Source organism: Platichthys flesus, chromosome 11 (assembly GCF_949316205.1).
Source record: "Platichthys flesus chromosome 11, fPlaFle2.1, whole genome shotgun sequence".
Classification (NCBI taxonomy): Eukaryota; Metazoa; Chordata; class Actinopteri; order Pleuronectiformes; family Pleuronectidae; genus Platichthys; species Platichthys flesus.
In genome coordinates, this window is record NC_084955.1 from 16015213 (window position 1) to 16038762 (window position 23550).

At 41.9% G+C, this 23550-nt stretch overlaps 4 protein-coding genes across 7 annotated transcripts; 1 reads left to right on the top strand and 3 right to left on the bottom strand.

Moving 5' to 3' along the window:
• Window positions 1-1164: 1164 nt before the first annotated feature.
• On the bottom strand, window positions 1165-7744 carry nbn (nibrin; the record flags this gene model as incomplete). Of its 3 annotated transcripts, none has more annotated exon segments than XM_062399300.1 (16): window positions 1165-1214; window positions 1297-1410; window positions 1772-1912; window positions 2018-2107; window positions 2216-2819; window positions 3133-3301; window positions 3744-3931; window positions 4013-4130; window positions 4229-4329; window positions 4420-4610; window positions 5005-5122; window positions 5206-5309; window positions 5556-5715; window positions 5816-5943; window positions 6593-6714; window positions 7596-7744. In XM_062399300.1, coding segments are annotated over 16 exon segments (2429 nt in total), but the record flags the coding sequence as incomplete, so codon positions are not given.
• A 1502-nt stretch (window positions 7745-9246) lies between these two features.
• On the bottom strand, window positions 9247-10980 carry msmp2 (microseminoprotein, prostate associated 2). The gene is made up of 4 exons (XM_062399820.1): window positions 10538-10980; window positions 10352-10459; window positions 9671-9779; window positions 9247-9587 (listed from the first exon to the last, which is right to left on the bottom strand). Exons 2-4 carry the CDS (start codon window positions 10455-10457, stop codon window positions 9413-9415), a joined length of 390 nt encoding a protein of 129 aa, XP_062255804.1. The 5' UTR covers window positions 10458-10459; window positions 10538-10980; the 3' UTR covers window positions 9247-9412.
• A 6410-nt stretch (window positions 10981-17390) lies between these two features.
• Window positions 17391-20162, bottom strand: zgc:174935 (uncharacterized protein LOC796019 homolog). 2 transcript variants are annotated; one of them, XM_062399229.1, is made up of 5 exons: window positions 19633-20162; window positions 18623-18677; window positions 18325-18439; window positions 17816-18231; window positions 17391-17785 (listed from the first exon to the last, which is right to left on the bottom strand). In XM_062399229.1, exons 1-4 carry the CDS (start codon window positions 19924-19926, stop codon window positions 17838-17840), a joined length of 858 nt encoding a protein of 285 aa, XP_062255213.1. In that variant the 5' UTR covers window positions 19927-20162; the 3' UTR covers window positions 17391-17785; window positions 17816-17837. The 2 variants fall into 2 exon arrangements, with proteins under 2 accessions (XP_062255213.1, XP_062255212.1); XM_062399228.1 differs by having other exon boundaries at window positions 17391-18231; window positions 19633-20161.
• Window positions 20163-20986: 824 nt separating this feature from the next.
• si:dkey-87o1.2 (uncharacterized protein LOC796684 homolog) lies at window positions 20987-23428 on the top strand. The gene is made up of 4 exons (XM_062399233.1): window positions 20987-21592; window positions 21871-21925; window positions 22547-22664; window positions 22817-23428. The coding sequence occupies exons 1-4, from the start codon at window positions 21296-21298 to the stop codon at window positions 22848-22850; spliced, it is 504 nt and encodes a 167-aa protein (XP_062255217.1). The 5' UTR covers window positions 20987-21295; the 3' UTR covers window positions 22851-23428.
• Window positions 23429-23550: the final 122 nt, after the last annotated feature.

The following is a 23550-nucleotide window of genomic DNA, read 5'->3' on the forward strand; positions in this document are numbered from 1 at the left end:
ACACACACACACACACACACACACACACACACACACACACACACACACACACACACACACACACACACACACACACACACACACAGAGAGAAGAGTTTATCTCATAGGTCTGTGCATGTCATGATGGCCCTTTGTTAACAATGCCTAATGGATCCTCTTCTATGTCCTAAGAGGCATTTTGCACAACCAATAAAAACTTAAGCACTGTAAACCTTGACTGTGTGTTTGAACAGCTTAAAGCAAACAGGCTTCCTGTAAACCACGCCTGGAAGCTACAGTTATACTCCCCCCACCCCCCCCCCCCCCCCCCCCCCTCCAAAAAAAAAGAATACCGGATTGTTTTCTAGCAGCAGAGGACTGTTCCCCGGCTACGCATGACGGACTGAGCATGACTCAGTGATCAAACAGCTCAGGCTTTGACACACACAGACACGCACAGACACGGCACAGACACGCACAGACGCATACACAGACATACATGCGTGCACACACACAGAATCAATCTTAGACTGTCTCTTTTCTGCTAAGTCAAGGAAAACACGGCGGCAGCAGCATCGGTGGCTTACATTACCTGTTACCCTGGCAACCGCTATGACGAAAGGATAACTACGTCCTGATTGGTTGAACTGTTTCTACAGGAGGCCCCATATCCATAATTATCAGTTAATCAAGCTGCCTGCACCTGATTTTAATGACTGAGGCCGTACAGACTTTGAATCTCTATTTTAATCGCAGCAACGGATCAAGGAAGACTAACAGGAAAGTCACACAATACACAGTGTAACCTGAAGGTGTTATTTACGGCGAAAAAGAGCTCCTTCACATTGATAATAGTTCTCTACATATGCATGATTCTCTTTTCGAAGATCCATCCATTCTTTCTTGAGAAACTTGGAAATACACAAGGTTAATGAAGGGAAAAAAACAATACTGGATGGACATGATAAACCAGATAAGTTCCTCGGTGGAGGTAATGATGTGATGTGTGATGATAAATAATGAATGATGAATCAGCATAATACATAAAGGAAGGAGCCACTAGCTGACTATTGTCTGAATCCCTGAATGACAATCACGTGACCTTCACATATTTAGGTTTTTAAGATGAGGGAAAAACAAAGTGACCTCACATCTTCGCACAAAAAATGAAATCCACTCTCTCACCTGAAGAGGTCGTCTCCCGCAGTCTCGTCCCGTCTGCTCTGAAGCTCTTCCTGAAACGAACACAGACTCCAGTCATGAGTGCAGGGCTCAGACAGATGGCTGACAGAAAGAAGTCAGAGTGACAACCATTACCTCCACTGCATCTTTCAGCCATTCGTCCAGATCAGAGTTCTTGCCCCTGCTGTGAACCAGCAGTCCAGACCCTGCGATGATGTGCGGCGAGATCTCTGCCCCTGGTACTTGGCTCTGCAAATACACACACAAGGGGAAAAAGAGCCTGTTTATGAGCCAAAATTCTTTTTTTGTGGACTTATCTATTAATAAGGGGATATGTTTACCTTCACCAAGGGGGTTATGTTTTCATCTCTGTTAGTTTTTTGGTTTGATTACAAAGAAAACCTACTGAAGGATTTCTACAAACCTGATCTAAGGACGTGGTTTGGGTCAGGGAAGAACCCATTCGTTTTGGTACGGATCCTGATTAGGGGGCGGATCCGAGAATTTTCTTTGCACTTTCTTTAACAGTGCGTTTTCAATGCTGTGACTTTTCTAATTGAATCAAGTAGCGTTTCTAAATTCTAAACGAGGATTGCCTCATAGTGCTGACCTTGCGGAAACATTTGAAGTTCTTTGCGCAGCCGTTGCTGAGCATCTGCTTTGGTTTAATCTTCGGAGGCGCGGACATGGTGAGAGATCGAAACTCCACTAACACCAGCTTTTTAGGAAGGCCTTCATCCACCCGGGACTCCTGCAAAACAGCACAGCGTTTATCAGATGGGCAAGAGCTAGAACATGAAGCTTATTCAAAGGGAGGAAGAAACAAAACATTTGGAGCCATTTTCCCAGGACTTACTTGCACCTCTTGTTTAATGACGACTGCTTGCAAAGGCGTCTTAGTCTCTTCTTTAGGCTCAGAATTCTCTCCTTCGAGTAGTTCAATATCCTTCAGGAACACAAAGGGCAGAAAATGAGCAGTAATAATTGCATTTAAAACCTCTATATTATTGGATGAAGCTTGAAAACTGAGAGTAATAACTCTTCACTTCCTCACCTCAATGTAAGACGGTTTATTATGTTCAACAGGCTGAACGTTGTTACTTTGAATGGACTCATGATTAGTTGTTTTGTTTTCTGAAGGATCAACGTTCTCCTTCTTGATGGAGACAGTAAACTGTTCGGATTGTTTGCTGTGGTTTTTGTTTGAACTGGACTGGTTTTCCAGGGGCCGTCTGGTGGCCTCACTGTCTTCTGCATGGACGCGCTGCTTCTTGCTCGAAGATGGAGCCTCCTCCACGTTAAAACCTTGTCTCTGTCCAGTGGAGCTTTGCCATTGAGGCTGTGCGTGCTGCCCTTGTTTGCCTGAGGGTGGCTCATCAAAGAAATCCATATCTTCGGACATAAGAGACTCCAGTTCATCCATCTGTATCTCTGCTTCCATCTCCTTCCTCTTTCTACCCTGGGGCTCCTCCTGAGCAGCGTGGGAGACCCTGTCCTCCGACCGTCCTGTGAACACATGAGCTCCAGACCCCAGTGGAGTCTGAGATGTTTCTTTAGACGTAACTGAGGTGTTCGGTGCCGGCATCCTGCTGATGGACGATGCCTTTACAGACCGCTTCGCCTCTGACATAACCTCCGAGAAATCATCGTCCAAAGGCCTTGAAGAAACGACAACACAAACAAATTGGTGAAACGCAGGATTTTCTGACACGTTATAGATTTACTTCAGTTGTTTAATTATAATTTTCATCTTTGGAGTGATTATTTTCTAGTATGTGTCTTCCTAGTATGTGTCTTTGGCTAATGTGACTCATCGTTCAACCTTATCCCTATGTTTTCTCAACTGTAAGGATTATACAATCCCATCAGACAAACCTATGGTTATGTCATTGGAGAAGTAGTTTACATTGATGATGTAAGCACTGCATCACCACAGGTAAAATAGGCCAAAACGCTGGTATTGAGGTTTACCGTTTCTTATTGGACGACTGGAAGAAGCTCGTCAGAGTCGACTGTGTCTGGGGTGAAACCTGTGCAGGAGGTTTTAGTTTCCGAGGAGATAACTTCTGTGGAAATGTCTTCATGCCACCATTGGTCCAGGGAGTGGATGGTTGGGGCCTGATTCCACTAGGCCCTGCAACTGCAAAAATATTGGGTTTTAGGGAATATTTTGTAAAGCATTACATTGATTTAGAGATTTAAGAAATAGGTTGACTCTTTCTAAATATTTTGACTGTACCCAGGGCTGATTACTTTAAATAAGTATAGACACTTAGAAAGGGGTGGGAACGGGCTCTTATCAAAGGTAACGAAATCGACTTACCAGCACCTTTAAAGATCACGTAAATAAACATGTTTTTAGTCACTGGATAAACATATTTCACATATTTTAATTAAAATGAACATGTCTTAGGAAGAAATACAGTTAGTTTTGTAAAGATTGTATATTAAAAAACAAACAGGCAGCTGCCACTGGACTTGTATCTGTACATCTCAGATGTACGGTCTCTGAATCAGTACAGAGACAATAATAGCAGACTAGTAAATGCATCATGGCGTCTGTAATTCATTCTTGCTGCTACCTGTCGGTTTGGACTCGGGCTTCTTCCTCTGTGAGTCAGTGTTGTTAACAGTGTTATACGATGAGCTCATTGTTTCAGCCACGATGCTCGGAGCGGACAACCTCTTGGCGTGGACTTTGGATCCATTGTGTTTCTTCTCAGGAGTTTCTCCTACTGCCGTCACCCCTGTCAAGTGACATGGAGCCGACCTGGCAAATGAAAATAACACACATCAAACAGGCCTTCTGGAATGGAGGTTTGACTTGACGTTGATGAGTGTGTTGTGGTACCGTTCGAATGGCTCCGTGTTCACTGCATACGCTGTGATATTTTGTGTAGCAGCCGGTAACACGGTCTCGTCCACCGCCAAGCTCTGTGACAGCGACGCACTCGAGATTCTGGGTGTCACTTTTGGTGCCGACTCTGAAACACATTCAGAAGATTGAAACCACAAAAAGAAGAAACATAGAAATCAATACTGAGTGCTTCGCTGTCTGGTCCTCCACCTGAGTCTGGCTGTAGACTGGATGGATTGCAGTACTTGTCACAGGAAGCAAAGATGGCAGCCAATCCGATCTCAGACTCTGTGATGACCCGAAGGCCTTTTCTGTGTCAGGGGAAAAAGGAGAAACAACTATTAAAAGAAAGAAACATACACACTCAGAAGTAATTATTCTATGAAGGCAAATGAACAAACCTTTGAACAATGTTATTCACTGAGGTTGCCCACTCTGTGGCAGAGGAAGACAGCAGGGTTTGGGAGCTGGCTGTTGTGACATCGACCACACAGCTTTGTGGAGACTCCAGCAGGTCCCGGGGCAGAGCGCCCTCCTCCAGCAGTCGAATCTTTCCCATTCCAAAACCCACGGCTCCACTCAGACGATTCAGCTGCAAGTAACACAGAACAGAAGGGATGTTGTTCTCAGAGCCTAACAACAGTATTAAGTTACCACAAAGCAGTGGTTCTCAAACTTTTTCTGTCATACCCCACTTTGGCGCAAAAATATTTTTCGTGAGTTCAATGTTGACGAAAAATAAGCATGACATGCACAACACTGTACAGGGAGCAGCACAGAGCCGCGGGTTGCCAAACCCTGGCTACGGCGAAAGAACGATTTGTTTACTGTTCCACCGTTAAAGAGATGCGGACGTCAAAACATTAGTTCCGCCTCACATTTCCCCCTCCCGGTCGCGCTCCCCACCTTTTATGCCTCTGCGCCACACCAGTGGGGCATGCCACACAGTTTGAGAATCACTGCCACAAAGGAAGAAGTCAACCAACCTGTTTGGCACTGAGGAACACAAAGGTCTTCTCAGTAAAAAGCTGTTTGCGAGCTGGAATCACTCCAAGGTTAACGTCCTGTTTACTGAGACTGGGCTCATCGATCTCCGGGATGAAGCTAAGTGACAATGAGGAGCACAGATGAGATACTGTTTGTTTCAGGGCTGCAGGTGATGCGTTCTCCGATGGACTGTGTCGTACCTCTCGGCTTTAGGCGGTGCCAGTTTTTGCTCCACGGCTTTGTTGAACTCCAAGAAGAACTCTGGTTTCACGATGGGACGGCAGCACAGCACAGCAGAAATGGTCTAATTGGGAAAAACACACATGTGAGAGGCTATTCAGGGACGAACACATTCACACATTTGTGTACTCAGGCTGGATAAAAACAATCGTGTGGTCTTCCTGAACAGAAATGGCCGATGCATCTATTTGCATGGAGAAACAGGAAACAGGGGTGAACACACACATAAAAAGCTGTCCACTTGTGATCGATCTCCGAGGACGGACGTTAACACCAGATAAGAAAAAAGGACATAAATTCTGGTTCTAACCTTGATGGTGACTTTCACAGTGGGCATAACCAGGTGTGTGCACTCCTGAGTCCATGTGTTGACCGTCTTTCCACCCAGAGCCTGCAGGGCCTGAGAGAGTGACCTCTTGCCATCACTGTCCAAACATGATGAACACACCACTGGATACTGATGCTCCACACTGAGAGGGAGACGCAAGAGAATCAAAGATGAGTTTATTAATAACCCAATCGTGGCTCAGTGATGTCGACAACACAACAGACCAGGTTCCGGTTAAATACCTGAACTTGCTGTTAAAAGCCCCAAATGTTACATAGTCCCCTGACTTCAGGTTCACTGACGTGTTCTCTGTCAGTCTCTTGCCGTTGACAGAAGTGCCGTACTTGGAGGTGTCTTTCAATGTCAGGGTCTAAAAGTTAAATACAAAAGACAGACCTGTGAAACGGTTCGCTCATCAACAACAATTAATGTGACAGTGAGAAACTCCTCCTTTAAAATGAACCTGAGATGGAAAGTTATCCCATCTGCAGACTGTGGTGAAACACAGGAAAGGTTAATTGATTTCACCATCAACGGATTCAAAATAAATATTAGATATTCTTATACTTTTTTTAATTTATATTGACCAAAATTTGTTAAAAAAAACCTCAATAAACAAAAAAGGCTAGAATATGTTTTTTAATGCGGGTTTATTCTTCATATTTTTTTGCACAGCACTTGTTTCTCGTTTTTTATAATTAACTAAAAATAACAACTGCAACCACATTTAAGACATTTTACACCTTTACTGCCATAAACCAGCACAACAGCACCCCCTATTGGCCTCAACACGTTAATATTTTCATGAACGCAATCCTTACTTTTCTCCTTGGATCATTACTAGAGGGGTTGGGTGCTAATAAAATAAAATAAACAAATAAAAGTCTACTATAAAACCTATACCAACGTCACACCTATATACAAAAACTAATTAAATCAAATGTCTAACCAGACTTTTGATCCATGTTCAGTGGATGTATAGAATGAGCTATGACTGGTTTCCTGTCTTGCTCTCTCACCTGGTCAGTCAGAGTGAGGTGAGCGTGAGCCCTGCTGATGGACTGGTCGTTGGCAAGAAGGATCTCACAGTTCTTGCGCCCGACCACGTACTCTTTACTGGCCATGAGATAGTGCGTCTCACCTGTGGGTGACAGAGCTTAAGTTGTGGACCAGAGCTGTTGATGACACATGACATTTAAATCAAACTAGGAGTAAGTGCTGTGGTCCTTGATGGGAGAAAACTCAGTGAAGTGAAAACGGTGAGGTGGCTACAATGGACAAGTGCAATGCAACTTTCAAAATAGGGGATGCAATTTCATATGATATAACACTTATATAAATAAGTAATACACAGGGCTTCACTGGATGGGATGATGAAGGAAACACAATGAAACATGACTAAATATTCATCTGTCCAGCCCTGATCTCTACAGACGCTACTGTCCATACAGTGTTCTGATCTCTACAGATGTTACTGTCAATACAGAGACTGATCTCTACAGATGTTACTGTCCATACAGAGACTGATCTCTACAGATGTTACTGTCCTTAGAGTTCTGATGTCTACAGATGTTACTGTCCATCCAGAGACTGATCTCTACAGATGTTACTGTCCATACAGAACCTGATCTCTACAGATGCTACTGTCCTTACAGAACCTGATCTCTACAGATGTTACTGTCATTACAGTGACTGATCTCTACAGATGTTTACTGTCCACAGAGACTGCTCTCTACAGATGTTAGTGTCCATACAGAACCTGATCTCTACAGATGTTAATGTCCATACAGAACCTGATCTCTACAGATGTTAATATCCATACAGAGTCCTGATCTCTACAGATGTTACTATCCATACAGAGTCCTACTCTATACAGATGTTGCTCTTACTTCTGATCTCAACCCATGTTGTGAGCACGTGTAATTGGGTGAACTGGCGGTCAGTAGATCAGCTGAGGTGAACTTTGAGCAGCTAGCAGCAGTGTTAGCAGTGTTAGCAGTGTAAGCTAACATACGACTCTACCTCCAGGCTGCAGCGGAGTCAGGATCCACATCTTATTGCCGGATGATGCGTTTTCATGCGGTAAAAACAGCGGCAGTTCAAAGGAAAGAAGTTTATCACAACAACTTCTTTCACGCAGCTCTCACCAGAGAGGGCGCGCCAAACGATGACGTGAAAACCCTGCGCCGCCGCCCGCCTTTTCACAATAAACGTCTCTTCCTTCTCATCCACGTGAAGTCAGTGATCTTTCCTAATGTGAGTTTATTTTCTTCTTTTGGGTGTGCGTGTTGGCGTGTGTGTGAATTGTATTCTCTACATTTATACTCTAATCAATCACTCGGTTGTTTTAATTATCATCAATCCTCTATCAATGAAACTTTGTCAAATGCAATTCAAGGCGGTACTAATGCAAACCAAAGCAATTCATAAGGTTGATATAGCAAAAATATATAATAACCATACATTTTTATTCAAACAAAATAGCACAAGAGAAACAATATTGATAAAAAAATAACTAAAAGTAATTAAACTATGAAAATATAAAGCACTGTGTACTAGTTCCTCTCAGATCCATTGCAAGGTTGTTTCATCGACTCAGCATCAGCACATGCTTCACTTAATATAACTAATCCAATCCAATGAGTGACTTTGTGTCAATGGACCAATGTCAAAATGTGTCACCACCAGATGGTGCATGAAGTATAATTCAGCTGTAGTTGTTCTTGTGTGTATGGTTAAAGGTCACAATGTCTGTTTGGTTATATGCAAATTATTGTTAATGGGTGTGACCGTATTGTCCATGCCAATGGGAAATTATATGATTCATAAGCTATTCTGTGTTTAATAGAAGATAACACCCATCAGCCTGCCAGCTTCTTACTACACAGTGTCAACCGTCAGTCCAAATCATTAAAGTATCTGCTGTCATGAATCATTAAACAATCTCACTCTCCTATGATCTGTAGCAAACAGTAAAGTGTGCTCTGTGTACAAAGGCATGATATATGTTAGTCCAGAACTGATTCAACTAAATACAAATAAATACAAAGCTTTACACAGGGCCAGCATACTATAGAGTATATAATATATATTCATATTTAATATTGGAAGTACATTCACTATTATTTATCACATAGACTGTACATATCTGAGATTCACTTATAATGCATGATTGGCCGCCCCTGTGAGTTTACTGTACTTCAAACAATTCAAAGTGAAAGGTCTCCACGTTTGCTCGAAATGTACCAGAGACTCATTCCCCAATGCACAACGTGGATTTAAGCATTGTCCTTTGTAGAGTTTAGATTCTGGGGTTTATGAACGTGAGTCAATAGCAGCAACTTTATGACTGTAGATCATGACTCTAGTCTCTAGATTTCCTTGATCAATGTCCGTTCCTCAGGTTGGAAGAACTGTGTTGAACTGAATTTCATTGTAAATCTTCAGTCCATGTAACGACAGCCCAAACAATAAGATCACACTTTTTTTTCTATTTTGAATTAGACAGACCTACAGCTTTAAACAGCTCAAAGGACACATACAGACATTGCTCTATACATTATACCACAAGCCAGCACCTTGTTACTTGTATAATAAATGATAATGTTTGTCGTTGTGATTAATAGTACGACAAACCAGAAATTAGGCATATAGTTTTTATTGAAGCTTAAAACATAAACCATAAATAAATCAGACATTTAAATAGACATTTTCTTAAAGAATGAAATTACATAATGATAGTGATATTTAGTTGTTTAAGCAATCCTTTGCAGATAAAATTCAATGAAAAATAAATATCATGCGTTGCTTTATTGCTTTTTCTGCATCAATTGCTCAACTCAAAATAAAGGATCATTGTCTGATTTCCACGGTCGACCTGCAGCTGGTCTGAGACGTCCACGTCCCCAGAGACATGGTAGTTTATGATTGGCTCTCATCACTGCAACACTAGTGCAAGAGTCAGGTTTACGGATGATCTCACACCAGTCTGGATAGTCAACAGGTTTAGCCCCCCTGTAGGGAAGATTGGACAGAATTAAGATATACACATGCTACATTCAATATGTTGAGTGCTGTTTTCAGTGTATTTAACTCACTGGTCACAGCATCCGACCCCGAAAGGCTCCATGCAGACACACTGGTAACAGTCACCGGTTTCCCAGGTCTCTCCGATCCCGTACACCGCTCCCATGTATTCACAGCTCCCTGGAAATGAAAAACATCCATTTCTGACTGTGATATTGGTCGAAGTATAAATACTATAATGTTGAATATACTATCTAAATAAAAGCCATACGTTCAAAATACTAGGCTTCCAAACACAAAGTACATAGGTGTAATAAGCTAAATGTGTGTTAGATATTAAAAGCAACAAACAAATAGATTAAACAAAATTGAAATGAAACAAAAACATTGCTAATGAAAGCAAAAGGAAAAAAGATAGAGCTATATAACATAGTAATTTTGTAGCAGTTCAAGATTGAGCATATTGAATGACTTCCTATACTATGTATCATATAATTTCATCATATGTTATGTTGCCTGAATCTGGGGAGTACAAACACACACATGCACACATGCATACACACAGTCATGTCTCCATTACTTCAGAGAATTGACGAATCGATTTCCTGTACGCTTTCCCCAACCTTAACCATTGTACTTAATTCAAAACCAAACCTAAACACACAGTCTCCAAAATATGAATGTTATTTGGGAACCTACAATATGAATAATACCTGGATCACACACACACAACACACACACACGCACTGTACCTTTGGTGTTGAAGTAGCACTCCCCGCTATTATACGCAAGACATCGCACACTAGCACTCAGGAACATGAGTAAAGTCAAGAGTACTCCTCCTGCAGTATTTGCCATTTCTGCAAAAAAAAAATCATATGTTTAAAATAGCAGATGAATCAAGAACAAGAGTCATAAATATCAGATTTGTTTCTTACCTAGTATGAAGTTTTCCCTATGTCGTATAAAAAATCCTCCGTTCTTGTATTTTCTTTCCGTTCTTTTCCCTCTGCTCCTCTTCCTTTAAATCACCCTCTTCCTCAAATTGTTTTCCTGTCCCCTCTTCCCCTCCTCTGGCTCTCTGTGTTCCCTCTCTTCCACTGATGCACTTTCTCCCTGTGGTCCCCGATATTTATACCTGACCAGCACGTCTTAATGGCCGTGCTCATTTGTACTTTCTTCTATGGTATTTGTCCACCCACCCCCATCCCTCTCATTAGTTCCTATTCCAGGCATTACTATTATTACAATGTTCGTCATGCCCTCTTGTGCTGCTCCACAGAAATTGCCCCAGAGTATACAGTGTGCACCCTTTCAGATAACATTTGTCTCAGCGGGTGCCATTTGACCCTATCACTAGATCCACACTAGCCAAACAACCAGCCGGTGACCAATTGTCCTGCACGGGAGCTGCATGTGTGTGCACAAGTAGACGTGTGACCCTTCGACCCCTGCTCGCGACACACATTCATGTTACTGTGATATTTAATGGAAAACAATGTTTTAGAGCATATTTGAAAAAGATCAATGTATCTAGTTTATATTGTTAAAAGTGTTATTTGTTATTTCTATACTGTTTTCCAATAAAGACCCAGAGGATGTTTTTGATAAAATTGTCTTGTTAATCATTTAACTCATCAATCAGTTGCTGGATTTAATAGCATTTCATATCGTTAATGAATCATCATGTGTAGTACACGATTTTGAATATGATGTTACATGATTCATTGAGCTTTAGTTTAAATAACCAATTAAAAGTCCCTTTGACGGGATGTGGTTTTACGTCAGTGTGTGTGTGTGTGTGTGTGTGTGTGTGTGTGTGTGTGTGTGTTTGAATGCTTATTAGTTAGTTTTGTGTGTTTTTTGTGTTGGGGGATGGGTTTCCTTCTCTGAGTAAGGATACATTTGAATAAACCAACCTGAGCGCTCAGATAACATGAATGTCCACACACACACACACAAACAATCGTGTCTCCGTGACTTCAGAGGACATCATGTTGACATACATTGATTTCCTGGAGATTTACTCTAATCTTAACCTTGCCTAAACCTAACCTTAAATCAGGGTCTTTACATTTTTACTCTGTATACTGACTCCTCGCAACATGAGTAATACATGAACCAACCTCTCTCACACAAACACACACACACACATACACACACAAACACAAACACACACACAGACAGACAGACGCACACACACAGATTTGTTTGTCACCTTTGACAAGGTTAAACAGCCGAGCGAGTGAACAGTTCCCTCATTGTTGTCAGAACAGCTTTATTAATTGTTATGTACAATGCTGAAACATGATGCATCCCTGCTCGACACTTCAACAATATGGAATCAAATCCCGATCAAGTTCCGACTAGGTGGTGAGAGTGTCACTTGGTGATTGTCGGCTACAACCAGTGGATCCCTACACATTTACTATGTTGAATGCAAAGGCTTTTTTTTCTCACATCAGTGCCACTCATTTTCCAGCCAGTGTGCTAACTTGTGCACAACTATTTAATTATAAATGCTCCTTGAAGACTCAATTGACTGGGATAAAGGAGGTCTCATTAGCAAAAGGTCCATAGGGATGTACCGTATACAAGCTCAGTTAAAGGATAACTATAGCTCCCAGAGTCAGATTTAAATGAATCAGGATGATGAATCAGGAATGTGGAAACAGTAATGAAGCAGTGCAGACGAGGTTAACACAGTTTCAGGCTTTATTTGTGCATTATAATAAGTTCATCATACAGTGCAACTGCGAAAGGAAACAGATCAGATTTGTTCAGTTTAGCTGGGGAATGGAAAAGGTGTAGTAGTACAAGATTAAAAAGAGGGTTTGAAACACCTGACTAGTGCTGAGCGGGATAGAGCAGGATGTGCGTGCAGTCTTAGGTCCCATTGTCTTGCTGTATGGCTAGAGGATTGTTTAAAGATAAGGGTGTGTTGCAATTTGCAATTATGCTTTCCTTTATGATGTTTTAAGGTAAGGGTGAGGTTCTGGCAAATGCATTATGTCAACATTGCCTTCGCATTTATTGAAGGACAAAAATGTGTGTGTGCGTGCATGTGTGTGTCAGAGAGAATGAAGAAGCATGCAAATAATCAAGCTAGATATTCAAGTATAGTTTTTATTATTAATAATTAATTGTGAGAGCCAACACATCATTGTTACATTTTGTACTTTTAAATACCTCTTCTGACATAAGCTCTACCACAACTATCTGTACCACTGCCATGATATTTCATAATAATATATTGTTTGCAAAGTTCACCGTCGAAACCATTTCCCCGAACATCTGACCACATGTGGCTTTATTCAGTGGTGAAGCGAAAGGATCAGAAGTCAGTGCCAGACTCTGTAGGAATATGTCTGATATTTAGTTGACATGATGAAGCACAAGAACAACCGAATATCAAACATATCACACAGCTTCCAGCCAGTCAGCGCCACAGCCGGGTTGAAGAGCCTGTAGCAGGATGAAAGACACAATACAGTGAGAACAAACATGGGAGGGACAGACACACGAGCACTGAAAACATAACACCATTAGTTTGTCTTGCACGCTTGGAAAGTTGGTTCCACAGAACGTGTGCAGTAGGTATGAGACGACCTGAACAGACCTGAACAACCTGTCAGGCACACAAGGGTTATAAGAAAAGGATAGGCCTCGAGAGGGAGGGAACCAGAAATCCTGTTGGCATCTCAGCTCACCTCTGCATTCTTTCCAGGGACTCATGGTAAACAGTGGATGGGGAAAAGTGGGAAGAGGAGAGGAAAGGCCAGTGCAGCGGAACACTCGACTCTTTCAGCAAATCACATGCAAATACAAATATGCAGATACTCACCAGTTCTCTGTTGTCAGTCCGCAGTGCAGTTGGTGAGCAAGAGGTTAAAGTAAAGAAATGTGATCAGAGTGATTTGCAGCTAAGTGTCACACGAGAGCACAAGCTAAGATCTGTGTGTGATTTGTTGTGGGACAGCATTTATATTTATACAACCCTGTGAGATTGGGGGGGGGGACCACCTCCACACACACACACACACATAGCACCCCCCATGTAATTAGAGGTATATTGATCAGCTGCTGTGGCCTGCAGCCTTTCCTCCCTACATTAGACTGATCAATAGATGTGATGTTCATCCTGCTGTCAGCTGCCACACACACACACAACCGTAGTTTCACAGTCAAATAACTTATTGCCTGTAGGGAGGGCAAACATGAACGCATGATGGTCACTTCACTTATAGTCACTACTTGTTTCCTGTCACTAATATTCCTGAATACAGCTGCATTTTCCCTCACAACACCCACATTTAACAAGAGCACCCACATGTGTTAGTAGCACAATTCTCTATATCTAAGTCTGCAATTCTCACCTCTTAGCATCATTGACATATGAAAGAATATGGCAAAAATGCTTTTCACCAGTGCATCATTGATAATAATCCAATAGCATTGAAAGTGGTCATCTCTGTCTAATAAGTACTTTTATTTTCAAACGTTAAGTATTTTGCTGCTTCTTTTTGAACGAAGGGCTTTTAATTGTTGTGGAAATGTGAAGGTGAACTCGAGAGTCAAGGTGACCTCTGGTTGTCAGCAGGACCTCTGCCTGCCAAGCTGGCCGGTGATGGTACTGTCACTGTGTCTGTGCATTCAGCTGGCATCGCGTGGGACTCTAACATGTGTTGACTTCACATCAGCCATTTGCATATGATGGTTAATGAAGAAGACAACACTTTCACACGTGGGTGAGTCAGGACTTTTTGTTTCTAATGAGCAAGAAGCAGGTGTAGAAACTCTCATTGTGAGAATGAGAGCTTATGAAGAAATCCAGAAATATCCCCATTACGTCAGATTTACATCTATTAGTCTTCAGTGAGGAGCAATGTACTATTTTTGACAAAAAGCTACATTGTTTTAAATCTACTCAGATCAGATGCGATGTTGCGTTTAATGAACAACAATCCTCGTCTGTGACATCAGTCAGACTGACTGATGTCACAGACGAGGACTGGGACGAGGACTGTGTGGCGTTAACCTTGTGAGCCTACTGGGGCGGAATGATAGTCCTCTGATTGCCTAATTGTGAGCCTGGGGGAAGTATTTTAATGTCTCCCTCATGGAGAGCAGTCAGAATCAAAGCGAGAGATAACAATGTTAATTATAAAGCAATACAAGGAAAATTATTGTTAAAAAGGAAAAATATATACTTTTCAGAAAATAACCTGGAGCCTTTGCACGACTAAGTTTATTTCTTTCAGGCTAATATTTTACTCCCAAGTCATCAATCGTGTTCTCTAAAAAAGGCAAAGAAACTTAGTTGGTTTGAACTTCAAAGTTACTCTGCCTTGCTGCTCAGATGTGAAAAACAAAACAAAATCTAAAGGCTCAAGTTGAAGATTTTGTAAAAGCACATTTATCTGAAATGACTTAATTTGACTTATGCTTGTAATGGTTCAGCCCTGACAGCTTCCAATTATACAAACAATTGAAAGAAAACAAAACATTTCAATTTCAATTTCTTTCTATGACCATAGAAAATGCTTGAACTCTCAATCAAAACCTTAACCCTGACATCACCACAGATAATTATCTGGAAGTGAAGATTACTTCATGCAACAAAATGGTCACGTATACAAAAAGGCTTTTAATCACAAAATATAATAAATTCAACCAGACAATTAAAAAACACACAGTATTTTATAAAGCAGATCATGCACACTAATCATTATGTAAAGTCATGAACCATATGTATAAGTCCATAATGATGTATGTGCAACAGCTTGAATAATCATATTATGATAGGGAGCCGACCATGAACCTGCATCCCCACCTCTCTCTATCAGTAAAACCTCTTATTAGGGCAATATATGCAAATTAATAATATAGTACATTTAGAGGGAGTCAATAAAATAAGACAGAAATATATGTTCAGGCTAATGCAATGCAATACGCTAAACCTACAAATATTATGACTTTTGTGAAAAGAAAATTATTGATACAAAAAAAAGGCGGAACACGGACGAACCGGAGCTCCTCCCAGATTACAGAAGTTTATAGGTAGTGACAGAACAAGGCTTTGTGTTGTGATTGGTCAGTCTCTCTCCCCCTCTCTCCCTCTCTCTCTCTCGCTCTCTTTCTCTCTCTCACACACACACCCAAACCCTGAGGCAGGGTCACTAAGACACAGAGAGGCAGAAAAGGTTAACAACGATTATTCGATACATATACTGTGTTTTCAGCAGCAGAGGTAGTGGAGTTATCTAATAGAGGAAAAAAACAAACAGAGGCTGAAAGTGTAGCGTGCTGCAGAAAACAAAAACCACATGAAGCAAACATGCACAACAGGGTTCTGCAGAAGTGCAACAATGTCTCCCTTCACAACCAGTCCAGTAGAGGACATCACAGTAACCCTTAACAAACAAAAGCTGTGGAGTAGAGACAGGAGAAGTCACAGACTTTTCACTTTTTGTTTGTCTCATGTTCTGCATAGATTATTCATTACCGGAACAACCAGGATAAAGTTTAGCTCGCGAGTGTTACACAATGTCGTGTCTGTCAAACCTCACATCCTGTTGTTTACAGAGCAGTCCAACTGTATTGTTGAATACAATGAGGTGTGTTTGTTATGTACGGGTGAGCACTTTTCCACCAAGGAGGATGTTGATTTACCATTTTTGTGTTTTTATGTGTGGCTGGGTTTGTTTGTATTGCACAAGAACTTCAGGAGGGATTGCCAAGATGCATTATGGGTCAGGGATGAGCTCATTCGATTTTGGTGTGGATCTGGATCAGGTTGGCATATCCAGGAGTTTATTTTTGACTTTCTCTCTAAGATTGGAAGATTTTTCCTCCTTTTCCCCATGTGCTCTATTGATTGCTGCAGCACGTCACAACTGTCAGTCTAGTTTTCGTTTCACTCAGTTGCAGGTTCATCAGTTACACCCAGTGGAATTTAACCCAGTCTTACACAACAGTCCTGCAGGAATGGGTTATGTTTAATTATGTTGAACCTTATTAAGAAAGCTATTAATTAAGATGGATGCTGATTTCCAAAGCTCCACTTGATTGTGTAATTCTGAGAAACTTTTCAATATATTTATTCAATCGACCCTGTGATCTAAATGCTTTGGAGACATCTTTAGAGACACCTTTAAGTTTAACTCAAATTTCTGCTTCCAACATCCGGTCCATTCCTGCCGCTGGACACAGAGGGGGAGAAAATCTAAGCCTGGTCCATGTCACAGCCGTGTCTTATCACATGAGCTGATGATAAGCTAGAGTTTGCCGGCAGGGATGGTAACCTTCATGAAGGTCAGCTCTACTGCTAGACTGCAATAGTTTTAGCTCAGTGCACCAATAACCGGCAGTGCCCACATGTGTATGGAGAGAGAATGGGACCCCTGAGCACAGACATGTCAAACACTGCGATGCTGAGATAAAACAGATATTAGATTTTTTCCATCTCTTTTAGGTGAAGCTGAATTCCCAAATTTGTTGAGGGCTAAAAAATAAAGACTTCTGAACTTTAGTGTTTACTTCACGCAGGAGTAGAAAGGCTGCTGACTTCTGTCCTACGCTAAATTGATCAACCTAATCTGCTCCTGATGAAAATTCGAAGCACTTTACACAGACTAACACTTGACTTCAGAGTGTTTGCCAGGGGGTAGAGCAGGCCGCACACGCATCTGGAGGTTGTGGTACGATTCCCGGCTCCTCCGGTCGCCAAGACACTGAACCCCTGATTGTGCTCGAGAGCTTTGCCACTACTCTCTGAATGAAATATGTGTGTGATAGACAAGTTTTTATTCAAATTACAAAAGTTAGTGCATTGTCGACAAGACAACAGAGGTTAAGTAGTAAAGTTTGGCCATCATACAATTTGTTTGTTACAGTGATTTGCAGGTCAAACCACATCACATTAAATCCCATCACTCCTCTATTTAATCAATGATTGTTTTTTTTACCTTTCACACATAAAGATGAAGTCTTGATCTAAGCCACCACAAAATCTCACATTTCTCATTCACACACACACGCAAAAAACGGCAATAAATTGTGTCATATTACAAAATGTGTATAGCCTCATTTCCATTAATTAGCTGGTTAAGAATAAATAACAGATTGTAAAGGAATATACAGTCACATCTTTATAACTGTATGTGTCATCCACTCTGTAAAGCTACAGGGTCGAATCTGGTTGAAACAAATCAAAAAGGGTTGTGGAGGTGTTACTTCTCATCTCTTCTTGGGGGCCTCCTCCTTTTTTGGGGCCTCCTCCTTTGCCTCTTCCTTTTTAGGGGCCTCCTCCTTTGCCTCTTCCTTTTTGGGGGCCTCCTCCTTTTTGGGGGCCTCTTCTTTTGCCTCTTCCTTTTTAGGGGCCTCATCCTTTTTGGGGGCCTCCTCCTTTGCCTCTTCCTTTTTAGGGGCCTCATCCTTTTTGGGGGCCTCTTCTTTTGTCTCCTCCTTTTTTGGGGCCTCCTCCTTTGCCTCTACCTTTTTAGGGGCCTCCTCCTTTTTGGGGGCCTCCTCCTTTGCCTCTTCCTTTTTAGGGGCCTCCTCCTTTTTGGGGGCCTCTTCCTTTGCCTCTTCCTTTTTGGGGGCCTCCTTCACTTCTTTGCCACACAACTTTCTTTGAAAGAAAGTTCAACGATAGAAAATGTAGTGAATGCATTGAAATGATTTTGGACTGTGCAGTTTTATACACATCAAACAGTAACCTTACCTTGCTAGATCTGACTCTTCTTTCAGAAAGGCACAAACTGCACTTGGTGCTGCAAGTTGCTGTTTCAGGGACTCCACTTCTTTTTTCCAGCTGGCCATCTCCTTATCATTTTCCCCTGTATTGTCATACACGACAGATTTTTAGCAGTTCACAAATTAAAAGGCCAGATGAAGCCTGTCACTGAACTGGAATAGAAATCAATGAAAGGCCCATTCCAGTTACAAAGAATTTGTATTTGTTTTCCTTTATGTAAAATTCATTTGAAGTCTCAGTTAATGAATACATGAGTATTGCTTACCTTGTAAGTTAGTGACTTCTGTGTCTGTGGAGATTTGCTTTCCTTTTTGATCTTCCTGCAAAATGAAGAGAGACTCTCAGTAACTTTTTACGAGGAATCGCCTTCGATTGCTACAGATTGCTCATAAAGAACAGTAACTTTGTGAGATTGCTAATGGTGTAAATTCTCCGTGATTAAACCAGGCTACACAGCCAATACATTTCAGGCAATATCTGATCCTCCATCAGGCTGCCATTCCACTGGGTTTTTTAGACCAGCGCAAGGGACATCATGTGAAGCATTTTAATAGCTGTGTTGCTAAGAAAATCAGTGTAGTGTGTAAAATGAGAGAAGATTAGAAAAGGGACAAATACATCCACATTATATTTCTACATTCAAGTTTGTTTGGCCATATATCATGCAACATGCATGACCGGGTGGTTACATGAGCAAATTGGTCTATGATCCATTTACGGCTCAGGCCTATAGCCGGGACAGTAGATTAAATTAAATACTTTAAAAAAAAGAAAATTAGGTAAAACATAGTTTACACATTCATTAGATTTAATGTGCAATCCTATGGGGGGGGGGGGGGGGGGGGCTGTGGGAGGAGGCCATATGCTGAGCAAAACCCACACTGAAGGGGCCAGGTGGCCTGCAGGCTAGAAACCAGAACAATCCTAGGAATGTTTTCTGTCCTTCTACAACAATACAAGACGAGCCAGATTCTCTGGCAGGTGCTGATTCACTCCATTTACATCCCTACCAGGCCAACAGGTTGGATGAGACTGTTATGCATCTATTTGATTTCACTGGAGCGACGGTGTTCCAAAAACGTTGCACTGTTGGGACTAAAGCCTCATAAAATAGGTCATTTTGATTAAAACAATAATAGTAATAGTTTAATTTAGCCTCTGGGATTTTGGATTTAACCTACTGTTCAGTTCCCTCCTCAATTACTGTTAATAGTATTTAAAGTAGTCTGAATGAGTTTCACATCATCACCATCCATGACCCCTCTCTCTGCCCACCTTTTCATCCGTGCAGCTTTTGATTCTCCCCATGGCCTCATCCTTCTTGCTGCCCAGCGCTATGATCGTCTCCTCACTGTTTTTGATCTCCAGTCGGCTCCTTTCGAGCTCCTGCTGCTTGTTCTTGATGTCGGTCATAAACTCCGCCAGCACATCGGAGCTCACCCGCAGCTTGATGTCCTGGAACCTGCTGCGCTTTTCCTCCATCCCCTCCGTCTTCTTCCGCACTTTCAACAGGCCGAACACAACGAGAGACACCACTACTATCACGGGCACCAACACCTGCACTCTCATTTTTTCACTCACGCTCCGGGGGGTTGCGATGTGTAAAGGTAGGGGTACCGCAGGGCGGATGGATCAGACTTGTTCCTTTACGCGGTGTAACCCGGCTTCCATGTGGGATCGAAAGTCGGAAGCTCCTCGGTGTGACGTCCAGCTGGTTTTTTTTTTTTAGTTTTTACCTCCCGGCGTTTCAATCAGACAGACAGGTTGACTCACCTGCACCTCCGGATTGGACAACTCAGGTGTGTTGGTGCCTGAGCTGCGCGGCGCCCCCTGCAGTCCATATGCCCGGCGTCACGCCTTCTTCTTCCTGAGCTGCCTCCTACTGGTAAATCCAGGTCGGTTCCTCTTCCTGCTCACACCTGCCACGTCTTGATCCGCATGAACACACTTTATCACCGTGGTAAGGCCTCACGTAGAAAAACAGTCCACCTCAACTTTATTTCCTAATGGTGTATCTGTCTATGTGTGTTTGTGTTATTATCCCAATAAAACACCTAATGTAACTTCCTAAAAATCAGCCTGACTTCCATAACAATATCTAGTTTCGTTTTAATACAGCCTGCTCCTTTATTAGAAATCCATGATATTTCACACCCTGTTTTGTGGTTTAATACGAAACAGTGCAGTGAGAGTGAGATAAAATAAGGCCAGCTAGGATAAGATAACGCCAGATGAAAAAAGCTGTATTGATACTCTGTAGAAGAAATTCATAAATGCAGCAAAAGTCTGTAGCAGTGCAAAGGGAAAATATAGTAAGAATACAAAAAGTTGTTAAAGATGTGTTAAAATTGCTTTGAGACTAGTATACTCAATTTATTTTATTTAAGGCTAGTGTAAGTCTCCAGGAAGTCAATGTAAGTCCATGTAATGAGTGTGTGTGTTTGTATACTTATACTTATATTTGTGAGGGTATTTATTGGAAAGTGACTACATTTTGGCAGGTCCTCACATTTCAATGGGCTGTTAAGGGTTAAAACTTGGCTTTAGTGTTAGAATGAGGGTTTAGGATAGGCATTTAGAATGGATGGTTCCTGCTAGGTCCATAGGGCAAGGGGCTAGGGAATTGATTAGTCCAAGGAGAGTCCTAACTATAGACAGACGTACCAACATGTGTCTCTGTGTGTTTGTGCATGTCTATCTATAGTTATGAGGGCCAATCTTTGCTCAATACGATCATTGTGAGGACATTTTGGCTGGTCCTCACAAATTCAAAGTGCTGTCTGGGGGTTAAGATTTGTTAGGAGGATGTAGATCTGGTGTCACGCCCAGCCTGTGGAGCAGGTAGAGCAGGTAGGGCAGGTACAGGGTCCGCGGCTGCAGAGCTCACACCTGTATCGCTCGTGGCTGCTCCTCTCTGTGTCTCTCGTCCGGACACAACATGAAGCTCGCCGGCATTGTCGTCGTCTTGAGTGTGGCCGTCATGACGGTGCTGATCTACCAGGCCCTGCGCCAGGAGATCCGGCTGCGCGGCTTGAAAACCCGAACGGCGGAGAGCCAGGAGACGGTGAAGGCGAAGGAGGAAATGATCGTCGAGGTGAAGAAGAAAACCGCGGAGCTGAAGACGGAGATGGACGCCTCCAACGCCAAGATAGAAGAGCTGAGGAACAAGAAGGCGGAGGTCGAGAAGTCCGTACAGGAGTTTGAGAAAAGTCTAACCAGCTGCAACACGGAGAAGGCAAGACGCGATACATGCACACAAACATACAAACACGCACACAACCACGTACTTATGTTTTATTGAAGACACTCCTAGGCGTTACTCAGCACCTTACTCTAACCGTTAACCTCATCCTTAGACCACCCAAACTTAACTGTAACCTTTACCTTAGAAGCACTTCTCAAATAATGAGGTGTGACCAAAATGTCCTCCCTTAAAATGCCCCACACTGTGATATCCTTACATGAACTCTCACACCGCCTGTTGACAAATGATTCCACCTGTTCCCTGATTAGGAAGAGGCAGATAAGAAGAAGAAAGAAGCGTGGGAGACCATGAATAAACTTAAAGGTAAGAGAGACTGAGCGAACCATAAAGTGTCTCCTCACTACACGTCCATTTAAAACGCGGGGGGGGGAATTGGATCTGATGAGGTCTGGCACCTTGCACAGAGACCGCTGCTGAACCCAGGTACAATGGATCCTGGGAAACCTGTCTTGTTGCATTTTAAAGTCTATTCAGTGTGGAACTAGATGTGATGACACATTCCTGTAAAACTCGCTGAACTCTATATTGCTTTGATACTCTTTCCTTTTGAACTTGCTCTCAGGTGCTGCTAACATTAATAATAAACAGAAACTGTATTTGGTGTCAACTTAAATCCCTTAATTATAGTCTATTTAATAACAGTACATTTTGTACCCTGTATGGTAGAGGGGCCGATAACGATATCAATATAACGATGTGAAATATCAATATGAAAGCATATTGATGTTGGTACATCAGGTGTTGTTAGCTTAAATTAAGAAAATAAGCATTTTGTTTTACCTAAAATGTAAAATATAATAATTTGCATGTCTCTAAATTGCCAGTATGTCTGTGAAAGGCTGATAGCAGCCGACTGATAAATTGGTCGGGCTTTGCTGACTTGAGTAACATTTGTGTCTCTCCGTTTCAAACCATTGTCCTCAGCTGATCACGCAGAGGCTAAAAAGAAAGCAGAGGAGGATATTCAGACCTTGAAACAACAGATCCTGGATAAAGATAAAGCTATTTGTGCCTTTGCCGACATGACAAAAGAAGAAGCAAAGTAAGATATGACACACCTACACACACCTACGCCCATTCTCAACATAAAGCGTGACAGACCTTTAAATCGATTGAAGAGCAGCACCACTTACAGCGATGGTTGTAAAAATAGACGTGAAATCAAAATTTATTTATTTTTTCTCGCTTTTGCAGGAAGCTGTGTGGAGCCGCCGCAGCTGCAGTGTAAAGTCAACTCAGAACGCTCAACATTGACTGAACTCTTTAAAGAAGAGTCAAATGCATGCAGGGGTATTTTGTAATACCACTTTGATTATAGCTCTGATTGTTTAAAAAAAGATGTGTACATCTTTTGTGGGACAAATGGCTGAGACAGGGAGTGGGGAAATATGTTGCAAATGTTTATTTTTTTTTTACATGTGATTTACTTTTTACTTGGATGTTTAGTCGTAGCCTTCTCTGATTCAACTGGTAAAGCTAGTTGTGTAGCATCTGAATCAGCCTGCCTGAGGCATATACGAGCTGGGAAATGTCCCCTGTCCCCGGGCGGTGGCCATCAGAAAAGTACATAGTAATCGCTGTAATCTCCTTTGTGTTTGTTAAACTCGCTCAATAGAACAACATGTGTTTGCTTCTTGGAAATACCATGGCAGGGGTTAGAGTGAGGGATATGTTATTAAAGTAAAACACTATTCAATATTGATATAAATGATTACTGACAGGCGTGTTTCCAAACATGTGTATAAAAGCCACAGCACTTTCTATCTAGTATCTGATTTGTAGACAATAAAGTCACACCTGGCAGGAGTTTTCTGTTTTTTCATCTCTGATTTGGCAAACGAAGTTCAATGATGTGTTCCTCTATCCCCCCCTAGTGCCCATCAAGGGATACAGACTGGCAGTCTGCAAATTTCCATCAGTCTAAAAAA

What these genes read in the sequence shown, in the direction of transcription:
- msmp2 (XM_062399820.1), bottom strand. Translation starts at nt 10,457, where the DNA reads ATGGCAAATACTGCAGGAGGAGTACTCTTGACTTTACTCATGTTCCTG. An exon ending in GTGCTACTTCAACACCAAAG is followed by an intron (nt 9,780 to 10,351) that starts GTACAGTGCGTG and finishes TTTCATTTCCAG; the next exon opens with GGAGCTGTGAATACATGGGA. An exon ending in GGGGTCGGATGCTGTGACCA is followed by an intron (nt 9,588 to 9,670) that starts GTGAGTTAAATA and finishes TCTTCCCTACAG; the next exon opens with GGGGGCTAAACCTGTTGACT.
- zgc:174935 (XM_062399229.1), bottom strand. Translation starts at nt 19,926, where the DNA reads ATGAGAGTGCAGGTGTTGGTGCCCGTGATAGTAGTGGTGTCTCTCGTT. An exon ending in AGAAGTCACTAACTTACAAG is followed by an intron (nt 18,440 to 18,622) that starts GTAAGCAATACT and finishes ATGACAATACAG; the next exon opens with GGGAAAATGATAAGGAGATG. An exon ending in GAAGAGTCAGATCTAGCAAG is followed by an intron (nt 18,232 to 18,324) that starts GTAAGGTTACTG and finishes TTTCTTTCAAAG; the next exon opens with AAAGTTGTGTGGCAAAGAAG.
- si:dkey-87o1.2 (XM_062399233.1), top strand. Translation starts at nt 21,296, where the DNA reads ATGAAGCTCGCCGGCATTGTCGTCGTCTTGAGTGTGGCCGTCATGACG. An exon ending in GACCATGAATAAACTTAAAG is followed by an intron (nt 21,926 to 22,546) that starts GTAAGAGAGACT and finishes CATTGTCCTCAG; the next exon opens with CTGATCACGCAGAGGCTAAA. An exon ending in ATGACAAAAGAAGAAGCAAA is followed by an intron (nt 22,665 to 22,816) that starts GTAAGATATGAC and finishes TCGCTTTTGCAG; the next exon opens with GAAGCTGTGTGGAGCCGCCG.